Raw genomic sequence first — 19,695 nt, forward strand, 5'->3', positions numbered from 1 at the left:
ACTGGTGAGCGCTGACATCCTTGTCTTGTACTGGATCTTAGTGGAAAGGCTTTCAGTTTTTCTCCATTGAGAATGATGCTAGCTGGGCCTCCCCTGGTGGCACAGCGCTTGAGCGCTGGGTTGCGAACTGCCTGCAGCCTCTGCAGCGCCGGTTCGATTCCCGGCTGCCCGGCGAGGGTACCACACGGTGCACAGACCTCTCCTGCAGCCCGCTGCTCCCCTCAGCAGTGTACTTTGGTCCTTCTGCCTACTCTGCTCCCTGCTCTGGCTCTGGTGAGTTCTCTTACCCTCCCCCGCTTCTGACTGTACCCAGCGCTTGTATAAATAAATAAATAAAAATTAAAAAAAAAGAGAATGATGCTAGCTGTGGGTTTGTCATATATGGCCTTTATTATGTTTAGTTTTTGAGGGTTTTTATCTTATACGCATATTGAATCTTGTCAAATGTTTTCTCTGCAAATATTAATATATGATTTTTTTCTTTTCTTTTGTTGAAGTGGTGAATTACGTTGATTGATTTTCAGATGGTGGATCACCCTTGTATACTGCCCCTGCAATATATCCAGCTTGGTAATGATGTATAATTTTTTTTGATGTATTGTTGAATTCGGTTTGATAAGATTTTCTTGGGAATTTTTACATCTATGTTTATTAGGGAAATTGGTATGTAACTTTCTTCTCTTGTGATACCATTGTCAGGTATTGAATCAGTGATCGTTGTCTTCATGGAATGTATTTCAAAGTATTCTTTTCTCTATTTTTTGAAGAGTATTTAATGTGCTAATTATGCTATCAAGAAAATACAAAATGCCTTTCAGATAAGTAATCAATTCCCACATAAAGCTCATTTTGAATGTGCGCATTAGACTAATCTACTCAGGATGTAGATTTATTTATCAATTTGGCTCCCTCTTGTGGTCAGTTTGCAAATTTTGTTAGGTTCTCGTACATATTCTTGGGCTCCTTAAAGAGAGTAATTTTCACAGAAAAATTTTGGGGAAAAGTGATTAGCTGAAATTGCTTCATATAATTTGCTTTTTAACAAAGATTATAGTTGTTCTTATTTTTGGAAAATTACTAAGGTGTTTATAAAGAGAGTTGACAGAGTTAATGTATACAATACAGAATACCCTATAAAAGTTAAGTTTCAGAGAAAAAACAATTTTTTACTAATATGTATAGTCCAAATACATTAATTTGGTGACTCTATGTATGTGTATTGTACTATATAGCTTGTTTAACAAATGAGTCTCTGAGGATCAAAACTTACAAATCCAAAGTCTAATTTTTTCCATTTTCTTATGTGTTATCCTTATTTTTTCATCAAGCTTTCCTCCAAGTAACCAAAAGATATAAAATTAGAGATTGAATCAGATAACAATTGATTTTAAGCTCCAAGGAGCCTGAGGTATCTTTATTTTATCATGATTAGGTAAAATACTCTGTTTATTGTGCTTTGCCCACAGTCCTTTACATCTCACTGAAGACGCTTCACTTAGCCTCATATGGACCTGAATGTTTACAGGTGAAGAAATAAGGCTTCAAGTCACTTGTCCAGGTCACATGGCTATTATATGGGGAGCTAACTTTAATTCACATAGCCCAGCATGATCTCAGTCCTGTTGCATGTGATGTAAGAATCACATGCCTGTTTCTTATTTCCCATATTCCTCTCCCATTCTGATTTAATTGGACAGCGGTAGAGCCCAGCCTTGATATTAAAAAAAAAGTTATCCAGGTAATTCTACAGAGAAGACAGTGATGAGAAATTCTAAATGTGTCTTAGAGCAAGAGTTGTTTTCAGAGTGGTGCTTCTCAACCTGGACTGGTATTAGTGTTGCAGGGGCCCTGGGGAAAATGGGAATGACCTGTGTTTTGTGAGTCTTCATGCTAGGGTGAAATCTAAAATGAGACACACACAGATAAATTTTAGGAAGAGGTTTTTTTTTTTTTTTAACAAGGTGGTGAGAAGAGGGGGTGAGGGAGAGAGAGAGGAAGAGAGGAGAGAGAAGAGGAGCCAGGAGGAGGAGACTGACTGATGTATGCTGAATGCTGTCTGTTCTACCATCAGCACCATTTGAGCGGAAACCAGGGTGCAAGCCAGAGGTGGAGAAGCAAGCAAGTGAGGTCCACCTGTCTTCAGTCTTTTAAGGTCAACACTGTGGTCCTGATTTTTCTCTTGTTTCCTGCAATCTGTTCAGGAAGTTAGGGAGTGGAATGTGGAAAGCGTCACAATTTACCATTGAGTAGCTGTTGAATGCCACCCACTGGATCAAAAGTTGCTCTCCTCTGTTCTTATAAATGCCCCACACTGCACTGTGGAAAAATAAACTAGGATGTTTAAAAAAATATTTTTTTAATGGAGAGAAATGGTGTATCGTTACCTTGCTTCAAGTGTTACTGCAAAGCAACATTAAAAGCTATATGGTATTGGCATATAAATAGATGAATGGGTCAATAGGCCAAAGTTAAAAAATCCATAACTAAATCCATGTTTATACATGTACCTATTTTATGATCAAACATGCATTAAATGAGGAAAAGACAGTCCTATTGCAAATGGTGCTAGGAAAATCGGAAAGCCACATATGAAATAATGAAGGATTACTCACTAACATACACAAAAAATCCAAATGGATTAAAGGTTTAGATAAAAGACCTGCGCAAAGAAGATATATAGAAGATTTATACTATACATTCCATGATATCAACAATAAAGATGTTTTTTGTTGACTCTTGCCAGATGTTGATGTGCATTTTTCCCCCGTTCTGTAGATTGCCTTCTTGTTTTTATGATGGTTTCTTGAGGAACAAAAACTTTTTAGTTTGATGTAGTCCCATTTGTTTACTTTTGCTTTTGTACCCATTGCTGTTAGGGTTTATTCCCAAATACATCTTTTTGGCACATCTCCTGTAGTGTGTCCCTTATGTTTTCTTTCAATCACCATATAGTTTTGGTCCTTACATCCAGATATTTAATCCATTTGGAATTAATTTTTGTGTATGGAGTTAAATAAGGATCTTGTTTTGTACTTTTGCAAATGGCTATCCATGTTTCCCAATACTATTTATTAAAGATTCTATCTTTTCTCCTTTGTATGGCCATAGCTCCTATGTCAAAGATTAGCTGCCCATAGTTTGGTGGGTTTATCTCTGGGCATTCTGTTCTATTTAATTGGTCTGAGTTTTTGTTTTTGTTCCATTATCATATTGTTTTGATTCCTGCAGTTCTGTAATATAGTTGAAGTCAGGAAGTGTGACACTTCCATTTTTCTCATTTTCTCTCAATGTAATACCATGAAACATCCTGGACCAGTGGTTCAAACTTCTGTAAGTCTTAGATATCAGTTCTGACTGAGGGTCTTCAAATAGGGAAGACAAATCCTTATCTGGACCAGTGTCTTTTGCTATCAGAAGGCATCCTGTCCCTTCCAGTATGGATGGAGCCCTGTGTAGCTGAAGTTGATTTATCTTATAGAGGTTGGCTGGTCTCCTTAGAAACCATGATCTTAAGTTTTACCAAAGTGCCAATTAAGGAGATACAGTGTTGGTGCTGGCACATTGGATATTCAGTTGCAAAGTTGTTAGATCAGTTCTGACAAGTGGGTGTACTAGTTCCTTATTGCTATACAACACCCCCAAACTTTAGTTACTTAAATCAACATTTATTATCTCAGAATTTCTGAGAATCAAGAATCCAATTCTGGCTTAATTGGGTCCTCTATCTCAGTCTCTCACAGGGTTGCAATCGAGATATTGACCAGACTGTAGTCACCTGAACTTGAAAGGAGAAAGATCTGCTTCTGAGTTTATTGAAAAGGATAACTTTCTGTGTACTCTACATGCTGCCCATGAATTATGAATGTTTTCCTCATTGGCTATTGGAAACACATGGGTGGGCTTTGAGACTTACCTGTTCCTTCTCGTGGTTCTTCTCTCAGAATGGGTTAAATATGGGCATGAGCCTACCTGTCAGTACACAGGGACTTGAGAAAAGCCCTTAAGATCTGGGCTGCTCTCTATGCAGCTCTCTCCTCTGGGAACGCTGACCAACTTGGGCTTCACTGAACCTCAACCCTGTCTTCTCAACTAAGGGACCACTGAATCCTCTGTGCACATTGGTCTTGAAAACTCCTCCCAAGAAAGTATGCTGAGGCAATTGAGAGCTCACTTTGCATGTCTTCCTTTTCTTGTGGATCCCTGTCGTATGCTATGGAAAACCAATTATTTCTGTGTTGTTGTTGTTTTTAGTTTTTTTTCCTCATTCCTGTTATTCTGCCATAGGGAGAAGGAAAGGTCTCCAGTACCCTCTTGGCAGTCAGTATCGCCAGACATCTTAATTTACAGAATATCTCATGATCTTAAGTTTTTTTTTTTATAGAGGCATGTTTTATTTGTTTGTTTGTTTGTTTTGTTTATACATGCACTGGGTACAGTCAGAAGCGCGGGAGGGTGGGAGAATTCACCAGAGCCAGAGCGGGGAGCAGAGCAGGCAGAAGGACCGAAGTACACTGCTGAGGGGAGCAGCGGGCGGCAGGAGAGGTCTGCGCGCCTTGTGGGACCCTCCTCCGGTGGCCGGGGAGCAGCCGGGGATCGAACCGGCGCCGCAGAGGCCGCGGGCAGCTTCGCAACCCAGCGCTCAACCGCTGCGCCACCGGGGAGGCCCATGATCTTAAGTTTTACTTCATTACTCATGAGGTAAACTGGTTTCATATGCTTATTGGTTACAAATTTCTTCTATGTAGTACTTATTATGTCTTCTGTTCATTCTTCTTTTGGGTTAACTTTTCTTTGATATATTCTTTATATATTTTGGATACTCTTAATTATAAGTTTTGAAAAAATAGTTCATTTGTTTCATATTTTCACTTAAAAAACCAGAAACCCTTGATTTAAATGTCAAATTTAGCAATCTTTTGTTTTATGGTTAAATCTATTTGCATCTTGTTTAAGGAGACATTCACATTCACTACTCTAAGATCAGGAAGACATTCTCCTACCTGATCTTCTGATAGTTTGCATCACACATTCAAGTCTTAGTCCAAAGGAATTGATCTGCATATATGTTGTGAAGTAGCTGCTTCATTTTTTTTACATGTGAATAACCAATTACCTAGCACCATTGATGAAGCATGCTTCCTTTGCCTTGTTCTAAACCCACCTCTACATCCTGGAGGTTTAGATGTTGTTTATGCTCTCATGGTGACTTATCTGTCTTGTGTTTAAGTGACCTCAGTGGGATAGTGATCCTAGAGCCCTCCATGTCAAAATTAAACTTTCTTCTACTGCAGCTCTGCTTAATGCCCTTCTCCACCTAGAAACAGAGTCAGGTATTTGAGGCCACACTGGTTAAATGTAAGTGTCACAATAGCAGTAGAACTGCAGATTTGCCTCACCCAAGGACACCTTCATGATGGTCCTGCTCTAATCCAGCTTGCATTTCCTTTCAGAGGTGGCCCTTGGAGAATGTGGGGTAGACATCTCCAGGGGCTATTGACCCTTAGTAAATATTAATAAACACAGACCATTTTCTGTAAATTTACATTTAAGGGTGTGTGTATAATTTTTTTTTAAAGATTTATTTTTATTTATTTATACAAGCACTGGGTACAGTCACAAGTGCCGGAGGGTGAGAGAATTCACCAGAGCCAGAGTGGGGAGCAGAGCAGGCAGAAGGACCAAAGTACACTGCTGAGGGGAGCAGCGGGCTGCAGGAGAGGTCTGCGCGCCATGTGGGACCCTCCTCCGGTGGCCGGGGAGCAGCCGGGATCGAACCAGCGCTGCAGAGGCTGTGGGCAGCTTCACAACCCAGCGCTCAACCGCTGCGCCACCAGGGAGGCCCTGTGTGTATAATTTTTGTAAACCCTCTGGGGCCATATTTTGCATAGTGCTATACTTTTCTTTTTTTTTGCAAACATGTATTGGAAAACATTCCTTGTTGGTGTCATTCTTATGTACTTTTGATATTATAATTATATGTAATATCCTGAATGCATGCCAAGTTACTTAACCATTTGTGTACTGTGTTAAAAGAACAGAAGGGGCTTCCTTGTGACCTAGGAGTTAAGTCTTAGCACTACCACCACTACAGCCTGAGTTCGATCTCCAGCCATGGAACGAACCCACATGCACAGCAGACCTCTCCTGTTTCACCTGCTGCTCCCCTTAGCAGTGTATTTCAGTAAATTCACCAGTTCTGTTCCCCCATCTGTCTCTGATGAATTCTCTCATCCCCTGCACTTCTGACCTACACTCCAGTTTCACACAAAAATAAATATTTAAAAAATAATAAAATAACAGAGGACCCACAACACTTTACAGGTCTCTAGGAGAAATGAACAGGGTATTATTTTAAGTTTAGAAACTAGGAAGATAAGAAAAATAAGTTAGACCAATTTCCCAGTGCTTGAATAACCAGAACTAGATATACTGTCACCCAAAGTGACAGATTAGCAAGTGTTTTAAACATATTAGCAAATGTCTAGGAGGCTAGAGAAGGGTCACACACCTGTTCCTCTCTTCTTCCAGATTCTTTACATAAAGGGCAGCTCCTCAGCTTACACAGGTGAGGGATCTTAATCTAAAGTCCATGAGATGGTTTAAGGGCATCTTTCAAATCCAGGAAGTTATATGGAAATTATATAACACACACACACACACACACACAGTTTTCTTCTTGGATGATTTTTTCCCCAAACAGGGCAAAGAAGCCTGATATGAGTGCTTCCCTCTACTTAGACACCTGTGTGGCCCATTACATTCCATTTTCAGAGGACACTGGTAGTGCCTAAATACAGTATCCAGTGACAGTTAATTAGGTCATCCATAAATGTCTTGCACAACAATAAACTGTTAGTGTTGTAATTGAGAGTGTAGTGATTCTTTAACCTACTGATAAAACACAAAGCACGAGGAAAATACCTTGGTTGGAGAACACACAGTGTGTCTCAATATTGCCTGTCAGTTAAGTTTGAAGGTTATCTTCTTAGACTGCTATGGTTAGGCATAAATAATTTGGTATCTCTTCACTTATATTTCTTTTTCTTTTTTTTTTAGAGGCATGTTTTATTTATTTGTTTGTTTGTTTGTTTGTTTTTGTTTTTATACAAGCACTGGGTACAGTCAGAAGCGTGGGAGGGTGAGAGAATTCACCCGAGCCAGAGCAGGGAGCAGAGCAGGCAGAAGGACGGAAGTACACTGCTGAGGGGAGCAGAGGGCGGCAGGAGATGTCTGCGCGCCATGTGGGACCCTCCTCCGGTGGCCGGGGAGCAGCCGGGGATCGAACCGGCGCAGCAGAGGCTGCGGGCAGCTTCTCAACCCAGCGCTCAACCGCTGCGCCACCAGGGAGGCCCTCTTCACTTATATTTCATTTCACTTAATGGAGCTTGCCCTATGGCTACAGGAGTCATTGCCAGCAATTGGGGGGTCAAATTCACATGGTGTTACTACTATTATTATACACATGATTTCTAGTGTAGAATTTAATGCATAAAATTGCAGAGTAAGAGCTTGATGTGTACATTATTCTTTCCTGTTACTCTAAATTGTCATCACCAAATATATCAAGCACTAGAGTTAGCGATTATATAAAGAGACAAAACACCCCTATAAAAATATTCATATAATTTATTTAAACCATGAAGGTTTTGCCTTAAGCCCAAATTTCCATCCCACTTCTATTATTTAATAACCTAACAATGCATTAAGGTCATTTAGGGTCCACCATTCAAGTACTGACCATGCCAGACCCTGCTTAGCTTCTAAGATCAGGAGTGTTCAGGGTGGTATGGCCATAGATTAAAACTGTCATAATCCCATAAGTATTTCTGGAGCAATAGCAGTCAGTTAATGATATAACTCCTTACTCTCGACTAGGAAGGCCGATGGGTTACAGCATGATAAAGGAGATCTGTATTCTACCCTTTAACATCTAAACTCCAACAAAATTCAGCTGGGTTGTACCAACTCAGACATCTTAATAAAGGATAAATGAAAGTATGTAAATAATACAGACCTATACATGGTTGCAAATAATCACACTGCCCCAAAGCTACCACCCTTGTGGCATCAAATGTGTTTTCATTTTAACACTAGCTGATTAGGTGAGGAAAAGGAGAAAACATTGCTAACTGATCATAGTATGTATTTATATGTGTATTTATTTTTACATAAGTTAATATTGAAATGGATTAATATTCTAACATTTTCTTGTTCATAATTCCATGTATCAGATAAAAACCACTGACTTTAAATTGCTCAAAGGAAAGGATTGCAACTTCATTGTTATTGTCACTAATTTAAGTGCTTAAGAAATCACCAAATTCTACCAGTTATATTTTAATATATTTAATAATTAAGTTACATCTTAATATCCAGTTCTATTTTCTTGATCTGTCAAGTTAACAATTTTGGCATCTACTAAGCAAAAAGATATATATTTTTAACTATGAAAATACTACTGCTCTTCTACAGTGAATGAAACACTATTTCCCTAGTGTTTGTCAATAACTTCCAGTGAAATGATCACGCTCATCTGACAGATTAGGAATGCATCCAGGGCCAGGACTAAGTGACTCTCACAGATAGAATGATGAGTAAAATTTTCTCAAGTTGGTCTAATTTTCCTCTATGTTCTAACCACCTAAAGTAACTAATTATAAGCAACTAAAGCAAAGTGGGCAATTTTGATAAATGATTGGTTTTTAAGTCGCTTAATATGATAAAAATAGATGGTCTGAAAGTAATTATTAGCTTATTTGAAATCAAATAGCTCATTCTTTTTGTTAAGTAACTGTGCAACTGTAAACTCTTGGGGACAAACCTAAAGTGATGGGGTTTTCAAACCCATTCAATTATTGCTCTTTCCATGCTACGTTGTTCTAGACTTCCCAGAATTACTATGAATAAAACTCACTAATCTAGATCAGAAAAAAACTGCTTTTACCCCCTACTTTCATGGGGCCTTGGCATACACTTGCAGAGTCATGGCAGAAAATACCACCCATCAGTTTTAAGATTAAGATTAAGAATGTTTTAAGATTAAGAATGTTTCAAATAAGGAAGGCTGTGGCTGTGACATTAAACAGTCTTATGGCTCAATAAATGTTGTATTACATAGCCATTCAAGAGCATTCATGACAGGAGAAACTGGATAAAATCTGACCTCAGTCACATAGTTCAGCATTCTCTAACATTAGTGCACCAGAAAGAGACATTGGCTTGCTTAAAAATAGGAATATCCAGACATCCTGAATCAAAATTTTAGACATAAGGAATGCCACAAAGATTAAACATATGGGAACACTCATGTATCCTCCTATCTAAAAAGCTCATTTTCATTAAGAGGATCCTTATTGGAGTCACTTACTTTCTCAAAAGTGTAGCAACATTTACAGTATTTTAAAAGTTTAAAGATCCATTCCTAAAACAAGCCTGACATTGGTCTCCTGTAAGTCAGTGCTTCTCAGAGCTTACCAGACAGTAAAAGCAAGACTCATTAAAAGCCTTGTTTAGAGCTATTTGTTCTATAAACAATTGTATCATATGTCAAATATGTTTCCTAAGGTGGTAGGCCACCACGGATCTGGCAATCTTTTTGTGTGCTCCCATTGTTTCAAGAACAGCTGGGGTTTTGTACAGTGAATGACAGGGTTTTCCTTCCAGGGTTTCCACCTATTGAGACCACAAGGGCAAATGCTTTCACTCAAGTCTGGTTGGTTAAAAATCCAGTTTAAAGGGAACAATAGGACATCATGTCAATACGAAGATTACTACAGTAATTAAGAAGTCTGAGTATTTTAGACTCTATTACTATAAATCAAATATACTTAAGTAAATCAACCTGAAATTTAGTTTCCCTGTCTATAAAATTAAAGAAGTGAATTATATCTTTATGACCTATTTTTCAGTTTTAATATGTGTAACTCACTTTCACATTTCAATATCTTGTCCTAAAACTGCAGTCATTTTCTCCTAATCAGTATCAGGGGTATTTAAAACAGAGAAAAACTAATACATGCTTTTGTTCATTAGAACAGGAAAGGATTGGGTATTCTTAAATCTACTTGGAACCAGTGTTCCAGCAGCTACTGACCACTTGGATTACTGCCGGCAAGCGCAGCTCCAGTCATTTCCTGCCACTGGGTTCACGCTGGATAAGCAGCAGAGGCCCTGCCTCCCTGCCCGGTTTTGCACTTGGTCCTGAGCAAGTTACTTAGTCTCTCCGATCTATTTCTGTATCTGCAAAATGGGGACAATATTCAAAGCACCAATACTTTTTGGATTGTTATAAAAATTAAAGGTGATACGCCCCCACATGGAACATAGGATGCCTGGCCCAAGGCAGGCACTCTGTAAGTAGTACCAGTTATTTTAATGATCATAACTACATGATTATAGCACTCCTATAACTCAGAGTTTAACTGAAGAAGGTTCAGGAGGGCACTGGTAGAGTCAGACTGTTGCCATAGCCCTTGACCCTTTTCTTTGTGAACTGAAGAGTGCCACTGCACTTGCTAAATAGAATGAATGAACATTCTTAGTTCCTATGTCTCTTTCCAGGAACTGCACATCACGCAGCCCTAAAGAGGAAATAATTTAAGGAAGCAGGGGAAATGATCAATGAATTAAAGGTTATCTCTTTCAAAAAAACTGGTAACAGGTTACTTTCCCTAGGGAGGACACCTGTTGACTTAGAGTTGGGGGAGGGGGGATTTGATCATTTATATAGATCTTCATATCTTTTGAATTTTGAACCTTAAGCAAATCTGACCTCTATTAAAAGATACAGCATTTTTTAAGGAAAAAAAATAATCTTTATTTATTCTTTTCGTGCTTCAAGGTGAGAGATCACACTTGGACAAAGCATTTTTTATTACGTTAATTTTTCAAAAGTGAAGACATAATTTGCATTTTTAGAACAGTATGCCTTCACTCATAAGTTGGGGAACTGAGAGGTGAGCATCACATGCCTTTCAGAGTCCATGTGCCTTTTACTGCTGTTCCCCAGTACCCCCACAGCTGGAAGAGTGTGACTAGATGCTAGCAGAGGACAGAGAAACAGAAGGAGAATCTATTTTGGTTCAAGATTATTCAGATTTTGGCTGATATTTACACAAAGGAACCAAATTTAATTCCTATTGCAGATTTGAAAAGGACTTTATCTTCAATGCTAGTATACTGCCCAGGGGAGGGAGAGACCTGATTTGAAAAGGACACAGGGCAAACCTAGTATGTATGTGTGCATATGTGCAAGTTTCTCAAAGATAGTTTTTCTAAGAAAGAAAGAAATCTGAAAAAACCATTCTCCCAAAAATTAAGACTGGCTCAGAAGTAGGTTGCATTTTATTTGAGCAACTAGAAGCTACTATAACAAAGCACAAGGTTAATTTTCTCCTTTTATTCATCATTTTCCAACCCTGAGAGAATTATGTGTGATTGTATGACGAGAACGGCCCTAAAAAGAAACATCTTAAATCTCCTAATTATCATATTGTACCCTATGGCAAAATGGATTGTGAACAAATAATTGTATGTTGAAAGTGTTCTGCATTAAAAACATATTTAGAATTCTAAAATGTATAAATATATGTACTTATGAGAAAATGGACTTCTATATAATACATATATATATATATATATATATATGAAGTTACACGCAAAGCATAAGGATGAAAATACACCATGCTTGAGTAGTTCAGAATCAGGCCTGTGTGTTTGGTTTACCATCTTTTACAAAAGTTTAAGTTTCTGAAAACCTTGGTATAAAGCAGAGCAAAACTCATTACATCATGGCTTGTCTCCTGCCTGTTCAACTTATTTAATTATATTTGGCTGAAGACTGAAAAAACTGTGTTGGTTTCACAAGTCCCAATTATGTTCTTGAGAGGTATACTTTAGGCATATAGAAAACAGCATGCACTGGGCATAAGAAGGGTATGTGAAAAAAGCAGAAGTGTGGTTGCTGACACAAAGTGGCCTCTCAGGTGAGCAGGATTCAGACACACACTACTTGGCAGCTCATTTTCATTACTTGCCCATTTCCAATGACTTAACATCATGAACTACCTAGTTAAATATGACAATGTGACATAATCCCATGATCCAGGGTCAATAATTTTTATATCCAAAAGTCTAGATTCTGAAATTTTGGATTTAAAAAAATGATACAAATGCAGCCACAGTCCTGGATTCTCCACAGTACTGTGCACATATGCAATGTTCATACAGTTTCCACCTTCCTGTTTGCTCTGTTTGGCAAGAGATTGTAGGCAGCATCTGTTTAAGGTTGAATGGAGAACTATCCAATTGTGTTATTTTAGTAGCCAAAGCTTTGGTTTCAAGAAGAAATTAGATCACTAAGAATTGAGTTCTTGTTCAATTTGAGAGCTTGGCTCTCAAGCAGTTCCTAACTTCTGAAACAGTTTTAAGAGCTTAAGCATCATCTGTAAGGCAAATGCCCCAGCTTACCTACCATTCTTCCAGAACCCCAGTTTAATTAGCCGTGTGCTTCATAGAAGTTTAAAGCCCTCTGAGCACCCGGGGTTGAATTTTCACCAGTAACCTGGTGCTTTTAATTCCATTCTCCTTGCCTGTGATTGCTTAAGGAAGGTTATGATGAAAATCTAGCTGGTGAGACTCAAGAGGGAGTCTGCTGCTGAAGGCCTTCTGTGTAAGTTTTCCTTGCTCTTAAAACAGAACAAAAGAAAAGGGTGTGTCTTGTCCCTCTCTGGTGTCTGCCACTGTGGCAGTAATATGAGGATCAGGAAACCCACCTAAACAGGAAACAGAATGGGTAGAAAGAATCCAGTTGTGGTGCAATCATTAAGTCACTGAAGTAAGCAGCCCTGGGATTTCCAGTCTCTGTACTTCTAGTTTTATGAGGCAATAAAATTTCCTTATTATTTAAACCACTGGGGAGATGGGCGACATCTGCTATCTATGGCCCCAAGTAATCAGATGCAATCCTCTTCCTCGAAATAACACAGGCTATTTTTTTTTTTTTGAAGAGTACAGATGCACATAAAATCCCCACCTGCCTTTTTTTTTTGTCCACCTACCTTTTAAACTAAACTAACTCTTAAGTGAGTACTAACTTTACCTCCTGTCTCCAAAATCTAGACTCCTTGAAATAAAACATGTTTCGTGTTCTCTGTCAGGAATACCATCCTACCCAGCTCAATCACTTAGAGCCTAGTTCAAAATCTGCCTCCTACATGAATAACTTAATCCTTGCCTACATTTTTCTGTAATTCTAACATATAACATTTATTGCGTTTCACTGTTCACATCTTATCTGCCCATTCTCATGTCTCCCTGCCAATGTCTACCACTCTGAGCACACATTTGATTTTTAGTAATGAATGAATTAATGAGTATAAAGCATCATTTTCCTTCACCTGAAACTTGGGTGTTTCCTTTCCTCTTTTCTTCCTTGTCTTCATTCCTCATCTTACTTCTCTATAGAAGACAAAAATTGAGATAAAAGAAATTCAGAGTTCAGACTCTGAAGGAAGAATAAATATTTTTAAATAAAGTTAAAAAATGGCATGCCCTACCACCTGGGAGTTACAAAAAGTGAAATTATGATGAATAGCAATTAGATGCTATACAAATGATGCCCTGTTTTGTACCTCCCTATAACACAATGACTAGCTCGATTAAACAAGGAATAGGTGGCACATTCTTAACAAATAAGAAGATATAGTTGAAAATATAGCAGATGTCTCATAAACAAGTGAATGATCACATAGCCTCACATGGTTAGGGCTTTAGGTTTGTAAACTAAAGCTTTTTATTATAAAAACAGAATGAAATGTGCATACTTGTAGTTAACACTGTTGTCTTGATGTAATGAACTTTATCTGAATGTGCTGACATAAACATATTTGCTTTAATGTAGACTTCAAAGTTGTTTTGAAATGGAAAATATATATATTGGCTTGTTTTTGTTTTTATTTTAAAATGCCTTTAACTGGTAGTTAAAATTCGAAATTTGGGACCCTCAGAGGAAGTTTCTAGATCATCATCAGGAAGGCCTACTATGTCACACAAACTGAATCTATAATGGCTACTTTTCTGCATAAAAGCTCTGGGCTATCCTTCTAATGAAATGGAATAAAGAGTATTTGCTCAGTTCTTGACCCAGTGTAGAAAATGGCTCACCTACCCTTGAAGGTATGCAAATACAATTTTAACTTGACCTTTTAACTTATTTCAGATATTTTTTGTTGTTACTTCCATAAGGTAATATAAAACCAACATTAAGAACTTCTGCAATATCTTTACATTATACAAAAGAATAAAAATTGTTGTAAATATTCAGATAGTTAAATGAGCACCACACACTATTGAAGTGTAACCAACATGGTTCTATTAAAAACTCTTCAACTCTGGCATTCAAAGACAGCAATACAATATTTTCTTTACAAAGCAACTAATATAAAAATCTGCAAATGCCATAAATTCATTCATAGGCTATTATTTTCATATAGGCATGTCATTAGATTCTTTCAATTCTTTCTTTCAATTCTTTCCTGAGGTATTTTATGTGGTTTACTCTTATTGTACTGCTGGATGCATTATCTTTGATCATCCTTTCCTAAAATGATTCTTAAAGACCTGCAAAAAAAAAATTATTGCATAGGACGCTATTCATGACATAGAGATTGGGAACTGTATATATGTAGCATTGGAACAAGTCTTACAAATATTGCATTTTAAGAATTTGTTACAAACTTTGTTTATACTTTGTTTCTTTTTAAAAATTGAAGTTACAGCTAAGAATTAACTACATACAGTGAAGCATTTTAGGAATGTTAGAGATTAGACAGAATACGCTGAATGATACAAAAAAAAAAAAGCCATAATTCTTGCCGGCTAAATATTGTATTGCCTTCAAAAGCAACTGTACATGTTGTAATCAGTTCATAGTTATATATTTCTACTAATCTGTTTTAGGAGAGCAAATGTCTTTCAAGGTTTCAAGTTCCTCTATAAGCTTCTTGTTCTGAACTTCCAGCACTGCAACACGACTCTCCAGACATTTTACATATTCTTTCTTTCGACGTCGACATTCTTTAGCAGCTTCCCTGGAAAAAAAAGGTAGAAGCAAAAGGGCAAACAAAACATTTTTTGCATGCTATTGACAAACAGTCTGAAGTAAGCATGGTAAATGTGATCATGGTTGGATTCTAAATCTTGGAACAACATTCCCAATTCAATTTCAAACACTATGCCAAACTGGATTCTTAAGGGTCACAAGTGTCCCTTCTACAAGTCCACAAGGCAATTAGTAGAATTGCTGCATCTCCTGCCTTGATTAGAGTTCATAGTAAACAAGGTCCAAGTCAAAGACAGTTACTCTGCTTTATGGCAATAAAGATCTTTGAGGGCCTTGAGTTCCTCAATGAGAGTCTTGTTTTGGTTTTCAAGCACAGCCACACGATTTTCAAGACATTTGACATATTCTTTCTTCTTCCTGCGACACTCCCGGGCAGCTTCCCTGGAACCAACACAAGGCAAATAACTAAAGGAACAACCTCCCAGCACAATCCAGAGTGGCTCAATAAACTTCTGCCCCCCAAACTCAACAGCCAACCAATCCTGGGTAAGGTCTGTGCAAAGCAACACAACAAATATACCCAAGCACATGCCTTTTTGTAAGATTACACTAAGACAACAGAAACAACTTGAGAGCACAATTAATTCATCTAGCATTTGTCATAAATGGCATTTTCTTAGGGCAAACATTCTGTGATGTGACCAGAATTATTTAGAGTAACACAAAAACAATAGGACTACATCCCCTGGTGGAATTTCTACAAACACATTCACAATTCCTTTCAATTCTTGTAATTATTTTTGTCCACCAAAAGCCACATATTCTATCACGAGTTAACTTCATTTGATCAAAACTATTAGAGAAATTAATCCTCAGAAACCTAAAATGTTAATATTGAAGATTTTAATTCTCTAAGACTAAATCTCAGTAAAACATATAAGATCAATCATGACTGCAAGAAACGGATTATTGGCTAGAAAACAACATAGATAAAAATGACAATAAACAAACCGTGCACATTTTCATAAACCAAAATAAAATACACACTGCTCTTGATAATTAAAGAAGGAGAGAAGGGAGGTACATGATGCAACAATCAATGATTCAGACATAATACAATACTCAATGATTCAGATTTAAATATAGGAATGTAAGAATACTACCATTAATGTTATAAAAGGGAAGCTAATTACTCAAAAGTGTTTTTCAAGACAGTTCTCTAATCACATGATTTTACTATCCAATATACTGAATTGTAAAGGATGTAGGCATGCCCAAAGGAAAGAACAGACCAACGACCAGAACAACAAATAGATGAGTTGAGTTAGTCACTTTCTTGTATAGCTCCACAAAAACAAAAACAATGAATGTAGTCAATATTTCTTTCTTTCTCCTATTATTTTAGGATGGAGTGGGTAGCAAGTACATCATTTAACTCCCTCTGTAGAGTATACACTCTGATAACAACTTTCTTTTGGGATATTCAATTGAGAATACTGTCTTTGGGGTATCTTTACATCAAAAGGCCTACATTAAAACAGATATTATAACTAAATAAATATATTTTAATAGACGTTATGTTTAATGTCCAAACAACAGTTATTGTACTGTCAAATTAGCACTGCTATGATTCTGAACTAGGTGTGATGCTTGCCACAGATTTTGCCAATTCTATTTCATTTTTAGCATAAGTAACTCTCACTAACAACTGGTTATCTGTGTTTTCTCTATGGGAAACAAGAGTCAACAGAAAAGGAACCTTGAAACCCCAATGAACTACAGGAAAAAAATCAACCCCTACTTCCTAGCCAAGAAAAACACACTCATCCAGTGAACTCACAAAGTTCTGACTTCTCAACTAGTTAACAAGAAATAAAAAATGTGTAAGTGAATTAAATCTGATACAGATTAATTTAATCTAAATGAATCACAAGCAAAAGATAAAGAAGAAATACAAGTATACTTATAAATTTGCCAGCTTGGGAATATAATTTAATTCTCTTCCACAGAACTAAAATACATTTATAGGGCCTCCCCGGTGGCGCAGCGGTTGAGCGCTGGGTTGCGAAGCTGCCCGCGGCCTCTGCGACGCCGGTTCGATCCCCGGCTGCTCCCCGGCCACCAGAGGAGGATCCCACATGGTGCGCAGACCTCTCCTGCCACCCGCTGCTCCCCTCAGCAGTGTACTTCGGTCCTTCTGCCTGCTCTGCTCCCCACTCTGGCTCTGGTGAATTCTCTCACCCTCCCGCGCTTCTGACTGTACCCAGTGCATGTATAAACAAAAAAACAAAAAACAAACAAATATAATAAATAAATAAAAACATGCCTCTATAAAAAAAAAACTATAAAAAAAATAAAATAAAATACATTTATAAATACCAAGGCTTTGTGATTTTTATCTTGTTATTAAATTGTAGATCTGGAAGGAAGATAGCTATTTTACAAAACAAACTGCAGTGTTGTGAGATATTTAATTTTTAAAATTTTGTTTACGAAGGTGTACTGTTTATCATACATATCCTTATTTTATATTTCTTGTGTATGTGATACCAGAGCGAATATGTCCCCCACACAAAGCTTTTAATGATCACAACAGTAGATGGTACATTCCGAAGTATTTCCCCGCTATGGAAAACACCTGCTTCTTCTATTAATAGCTAGCTCAGTTTTCAGACATTGCAATTGTCTGAACATATCCTCAGCATACAGAGCAAATGCATGGCAAAATGGAAAAGTTGGCCATGCCAAGATAAAAATGGTTGCTGGGTTGGTAGAAATATAACATAGCTAAATATCTGTCAGCTCCCCCTCCCCCCCCCAAAAAAAAAACAACAGAGAGAGAGAGAGAGAGAGAGAGGGAGAGAGAGTGACAGCAAGAGAGAAAGGGAGCGAGAGTAACAGTGAGAGAAAGAGAGAGAGAGAGAGAGAGAGAGAGAATATGAGGTCTCTCATACTAAATGGTAAAACCCACACATTCCATTCCATGAAGTAGAATCTGAAGCTTACACGGAGATGTTTTTGAGGAGGCTCTGGTGTTATAGTGCAATGAGGAGTAAAGAGAATCTGACTGCGTTTTCTGATTCTGTCTGGTTTGCAGTTTTAACCAACTTAGTACTTAACCTCTTTGAACCTCACTTCCTCATCTGTTAAGTAAGGATAATGTCATAACTATTCTGATGAGCAAGTTATGTGAGAGTTAAGGAAACTGTAGATAGCACTTAAAGTTTACTTATGGAACTTGCTCCACAGATATCTATTGTACTGAGCAGATACCATATGTTGAGCATAACATACCATATGCTGAATATAAGATACTGAGCAACCTAATAGCCATTTGCCATCTGCTTTTTCTAGTCTTGCTCTGAACTTGAGGTTTGGAAACTAAAGGCTGTTATCAGAATCCCATGCAGCTATGGATTTTATTTGCTACAGTCATGCATAACATAATGAACAACATTTTGGTCAATGATAGACAGCTTATATTACAGTGATATATATAGCATATATTATATTGCCTACAAGTTTGAGAAGTACACTCGACAATGTTTGAACAAGGGCAAAATAGCTCAATTTCACATTTCTCACATCATATTGTTAAGCAACATGGACTACATTTCTAGTCAATGAAATGTGGGTGAAAGTTGCTGGGAGAGTCTTCCAAGTAAACCTTTCAGAAGGGTCAGCCAGTTCCAATTTTTAGCTCTAGTGCACTGCATAGATGTGTGGTAGCCAACTGTGATCTTAATAACAAATGTCACATGCTGAAGATGACAAAGCAGGGAGGAGGAGGAGCCTGTATCCTTGATGACACTGTTGATTCTTGGTTTTAGCAGCACATACTGCTAGACAAGCTATGTAAGATCAAAATACCACACCTAAAGTCTCCATTTCTCTTATAACCAAAACACAAGTCGTTATTAGCTAATTGTTTTCTAAAGGACCAAAATGTTATGAGATTTCAGAGATGTCACATGCATATATAGGTAGCTGAAGAACATGTTTATAGGAACCACCTGCCTAAAATTTTATCTATTTCATTTTGGTAGTTCTACTGACAAAGTTTTTTCATCTAAAAATAAAGGTAGGGAATAATGACAAAAAAGGAAATAAGAGGGCTACTTCCAATTACTTTCTTCTTAGGAGAATAAGACATCAGTGAACAATTTTATAGTTTGCAGTATTATCAAAATTTATTATTTATGGACTACTTCAAAATGTGCATTCTATGATGAGAGAGGCAATCATAGTTCTAGAGATCTCTGAAAGTACAGTTTTAAAGTATCCACATCACACATCAGATCAAAGTTGTGGATCTTTATGGAACTTGTAGATAACAAGTTCCATACAAAATAATGATATTACATTATTCAAAATCCATCCATTCAGGATTTCTCAGCCAAATTCTGCTGATGGAAAAATATGAATACGGCATGACTCATTAAATCTGGAGAATGTATATATATATATTTTTTTAAGATTTATTTTATTTATACAAGAGCTAGGGTACAGGCCAGATGTGCAGGAGGCTGAGAGGATTCACCAGAGATAGAGTGGGGAACAGAACAGGCAGATTGTCGAAACACACTGCTGAGGGGAGCAGCGGGCAAGACAGGAGAGGTCTGCTCGCCATGTAG

General features: G+C 37.5%; 1 protein-coding gene across 17 annotated transcripts in view; it reads right to left on the reverse strand.

Annotated features, from left to right (window-relative positions):
- Positions 1-11,656: 11,656 nt before the first annotated feature.
- The window catches only part of CREM (cAMP responsive element modulator), a 70,742-nt gene continuing 62,703 nt past the window's right edge, over positions 11,657-19,695 (reverse strand). For 7 of the 17 annotated variants that reach the window (XM_037510442.2, XM_037510439.2, XM_054695000.1 and 4 more), the window contains one exon: positions 11,674-15,089. In XM_037510442.2, coding sequence (XP_037366339.1) covers positions 14,945-15,089 — 145 coding nt within the window. In that variant the 3' untranslated portion in view covers positions 11,674-14,944. Of the gene's footprint in view, positions 15,503-19,695 lie in introns of all 17 variants that reach the window. The other 10 variants (XM_037510450.2, XM_037510453.2, XM_037510443.2 and 7 more) reach the window with 7 other exon arrangements.

The sequence above is a fragment of the Talpa occidentalis genome, unplaced genomic scaffold (assembly GCF_014898055.3).
Source record: "Talpa occidentalis isolate TD23 unplaced genomic scaffold, MPIMG_talOcc4v2.1 talOcc4.14, whole genome shotgun sequence".
Taxonomy (NCBI): Eukaryota; Metazoa; Chordata; class Mammalia; order Eulipotyphla; family Talpidae; genus Talpa; species Talpa occidentalis.